General features: G+C 40.0%; 1 protein-coding gene across 1 annotated transcript; it reads left to right on the top strand.

Moving 5' to 3' along the window:
* On the top strand, window positions 1-1606 carry LOC6049790. The gene is given in 4 exon segments (XM_038250673.1): window positions 1-198; window positions 201-525; window positions 693-1000; window positions 1056-1606. Coding segments are annotated over 4 exon segments (1353 nt in total). The 3' UTR covers window positions 1578-1606.
* The last annotated feature ends 2970 nt before the right edge of the window (window positions 1607-4576 follow it).

Genomic DNA, 4576 nt, shown 5'->3' with positions numbered 1-4576 from the left:
ATGGTCGAAGTCAGCGAGCGCCAAACGGCCGCCGTTTTGAAGGTTAAGATAATGGAGATTCTCAATCAGTACGGCCTGACCCTGGAGAACATTTTCTCCGTGACCGTAGATAACGGTGCTAATATGCTGGCCGCCGTTCGCCAACTGAAGCGCGAGCTTGGCTTGACGGAGAACACCGAGCATCTGGATTCGGACGAGGAGCAGGCCACTTCCTGGAACACGAACGGAACCTCACGGAATCGCTTTCGGAAGAATTTGAGGAGAACATCAACTTAGTTCGATGCTCCATCCACACGCTGCAGTTGGCCGTACTCGATGTCATCAAAAATTCGGACCCTACTGTGAAGGAGATCACGGCGATCGCCAAGAAATGTCGAGCCCTCAAGTACAAGCCGACATTTGACCAAAAAGCTGCCAAATATCCTCCCGTGTGGTGCCAGACCCGTTGGTCAGGGATCTACAAGATGATCAATTCTTTCGCCGGACAGGAAGCATTCTTCCGAGATCTGGGAGAGCAGTTTCAGAGTTAGGTAACTAATTTGAACAGTGATTCGACCTCCGATATCATTAAAAGTTGTTGGAAATTATCCGCCTTCAACTTCAGCTGTGCTTCCAAACTGGTCAATTCCAACTCCCCCTAAAAAATCCAACTCGACTTAATAATAAATTTATTCTTTTTCTCATAATTTCAGATCTTACCGAGCATTGGGGTTTCATCATGGAGTACGAGCGTGCTTTCCGCCCTTGCTATGTTTGCACTAATAAGCTGCAAGGTGATGGTGTCGGTCTGTCCGACTTCTACATGGAGTGGTTGCTAGCCATTGCTTCCCTCAAGAAAATGAGTGGAAATCGATTTTCCGAAAAGCTGGCCGCGACGCTCAAGAGCCGTTTGGAACTGTTGAAGGAAAACCGTGCCTTTAAGATGGCTCTCTATCTCGACCCGAGGTTCAATTTTGTTGGATCGACTATCTTCAAGCCCGACGAAAAGGAAGAGATCCAGGTAAACAATTTTGAGTTTGAATTTGGATTGATTTTAATAAGTATTTTATTTGCAGACATATTTGGTCGACACGTGGCGTCGCATCTGCAAGCTTCAGCCGAGCACTGACGGGAAGGAAACCGGCCAAGCAGCTCAAAAGCCCGATGACTCCATGTTGGAGGACGACGACGTGAATGACAGCTACATCACAGAGATGCTCGGTGGGTCGCTTGATCCTCGAGCTGCCTCAAATGAGGATGGCCAGCTGATGAAACACATCAAAGGTCTGGACGCCGAACCACGTCAAAACTGCCGCTACGACGTGTGGCAACATTGGGTTCAACGCGAACAGTCTCACCCGGAACTGTACGCCGTAGCAATGGTCGTTTTGTCAACCCCTGCTAGCCAGGCGAGTGTTGAAAGAGCCTTCAGTGCGCTTGCCTTGGTGTTGACCGATCGTCGTGGCGATCTGGGATCAACAGCGTTGGAGGACACTTTGTTGATCAAGCTCAACAAGGAAATATTCGAGCGTATTTTCCCAACGTTGTACGACTGGACTGAGAAGGGAACCGACGGTATTTCTGTCGATGGAAACTGATTTTTTTGAGAAACCGCGACCATACTACTACATCGAATTGATCTCAAACCGTTAAGATGAAAAAACTGTGTTTTATTAACATTTCAAAATCACATAATTCTTAAAAAATAAAAAAATAAACAACATTGAGTCTTTTCTCGATAATATACTATCCACTCCGCAAAATATAAAACATCAAGCTCGCCGAAGGTGCACTCCTGACTGCTGGCTCAGTCGCCGTCAGTACAGCTCTTCTACGTGAACTTCCGCTTCCGCTGGACGTCCAGCGTGAACATCCCATCCTAGCGTTAATACTTGAGTCTGTATGGGAAGTCGTCAATCTTTACGTTGAGTAATCCGATACGGATCAAACGGTGCAGCTGGTCATTGTCCGGAAATAGACTTTTCTCGTCCTTTTCTGCAACTCACGGATCGGCTTGTACTTGACGAATTCGCGATTGTTGCGTAAACCAGTCTGGTCGATGGGCAGCGAATGACCGAAAGGTTAATAAATAATAAATCAATTAACAACAACAACAGTCTGGTCGATAAACTAGAACTTCTTTTCGAGCGGACGGTGGAATGTTACGTCGGCGGATTATCATGTTCGGAAGCGACAATTGAGCGGTCCGCTAATCAAAGTTACTTTATCGAAACTAACACAATCCTTTTGTTTTGGAGATTTAACGTTTCCGGATGCTTCATTTGCAGCTTCAATCCGCCGGTAAACAAGTAGTAACCAGATTTTCTCACCCGCAAATTTGTTTGATAATGCTGAAAAATAATATAACAGTACAAAAAATGTTCCCACAAATAAAAACTTATTTTTATTACCTTGTTACGGGTCATTATTATGATTAGATTGTTTGGTATTGAGTAAAACTCAATGTTTTGACAGTATTTCCCACTATTTTTTATTAATTTTTAATATTTACTTCAAACGCCTTATCAGTCAAACGACACAAATTAGAGGAATCTGAGTCAATGTTTACAGTCACGATCCAGCGAAAAGCTGACCGAATGACGTATCAAAACAAATATTCGCTGAACGTTCATGCACAGCTGCATCTCAGGTTGTTTGACAGAATATTGATGGCTGTGTCAAGGAGTGGTTGAAAACAAACACTGAGATAAAAATCTATGTCGTTTGAGTGCAAATTGACACAAAGACACTGAAAAATTGCAGCACTGGTCGTGACATTATATCAACAATATCACAAATGGTAACCATACCAGAAATAATATTCTTATGATTTCGACAGTTTCACCTTTGGTATTTGATTATGCGGGATGTCATATCCCGGGCAGAAGGTAATAACGAAATTCATGACATTTCAATAACAAATACTGTTAAAATAACAGAAAGTGTTATGGAATCTTCTTGAAAAATCAATTTTTGCATTAGGGTTTATGTTATCAAATGGGTCATTCCATCTGAAGCGGAACAGCATTTGAAAATTACCATCTCCGATTAAGCTTAAATTTGGCAGAGTGTTTATAGAGAGTATTTATGTTTAATGCTCTCGTCTGGATGGTTAAAAGAAATTTATGATAAAATTATACAGCAATTCCCCACGAAAACAGCATGATTCGAAAAAAAAGTTCTCCGATCGGGCTCAAATTTTTTCTGGGGGATCCTTGGCCGAAATAATTAGACCCGTATTTTTTTGTTTGGCCATTAGGGTGACCTACGCCTTGTTAGGGTGGTCCGAAAAATGGCAATTTTCGTCGATTTTCGCAAAAACCACTTTTTCAAAAATCATATCTCGCGCCATTTCATCCGATTTTAGCTGTCCTAGACGCAAAGAAAGGTGATTAGTTTGGCTATTTGGGAAAAATAGTAAGTTTCGAAAATCTAGCTTAACATTTGAAAGGTCATATGAAAACTTAAAATGCTGTTTTGAAGGTCTCGGGACCAAAGAGCCTATGTATGAAAATATTTTTATCGGATTCCTCGGAAAATTCACATAACATATCAAAAAATGGTGAAGTTATGTTTTCGATACTCTGAGATACGATTTTTTGAAAATATAAACTGTGTTTTTCGACACGCCACGCGCAAAAATTGGAAAATGACGAAAACGGGAAAAAATCGACTTTTTTCACTAAAACTGCGATAACTTTAAAATTTCAGCGATGACCTATCATGTTAGGATACTAAAATTTTCGTAATTAAAAGACGCAACTTTTGGTACCATAACATCTATAGGTCATCGCTGAAATTTTAAAGTTATCGCAGTTTTAGTGAAAAAAAGTCGATTTTTTCCCGTTTTCGTCATTTTCCAATTTTTGCGCGTGGCGTGTCGAAAAACACAGTTTATATTTTCAAAAAATCGTATCTCAGAGTATCGAAAACATAACTTCACCATTTTTTGATATGTTATGTGAAATTTTCCGAGGAATCCGATAAAAATATTTTCAGACATAGGCTCTTTGGTCCCGAGACCTTCAAAACAGCATTTTAAGTTTTCATATGACCTTTTCAAATGTTAAGCTAGATTTTCGAAACTTCTTACTATTTTTCCCAAATAACCAAACTAATCACCTTTCTTTTGCGTCTAGGACAGCTAAAATCGGATGAAATGGCGCGGAGATATGATTTTTTGAAAAAAGTAGTTTTTGCGAAAATCGATGAAAATTGCCATTTTTCGGACCACTAACACGGCGTAGGTCACCCTAATGGCCAAACAAAAAAATACGGGTCTAATTATTTCGGCCAAGGATCCCCCAGAAAAATTTTGAGCCCGATCGGAGAACTTTTTTTTCGAATCATGCTGTTTTCGTGGGGAATTGCTGTATACAAATTTATAAAAGAATATTCTTTTTATTGTACTGGTAAGTAGTTAATATTAGAAACAATACAATTACTTTACAGCTACTTTTTAAAATTAAAAATTTTCAAGATCTAAAGCTCTCAGTGATTTTTTTTTAAATTTTGTTTTGTTGATATTAAATAGCAAAAACCATTTTTTCTTTATTTTTTCAGGCAATGAAATCAGTGAAGGGTTTTTAGCTCTAAA

Source organism: Culex quinquefasciatus, chromosome 2 (assembly GCF_015732765.1).
Source record: "Culex quinquefasciatus strain JHB chromosome 2, VPISU_Cqui_1.0_pri_paternal, whole genome shotgun sequence".
Taxonomy (NCBI): domain Eukaryota; kingdom Metazoa; phylum Arthropoda; class Insecta; order Diptera; family Culicidae; genus Culex; species Culex quinquefasciatus.
Note: the sequence above shows the minus strand (reverse complement) of the source record. Positions and strands in the feature narration are given on the sequence as shown.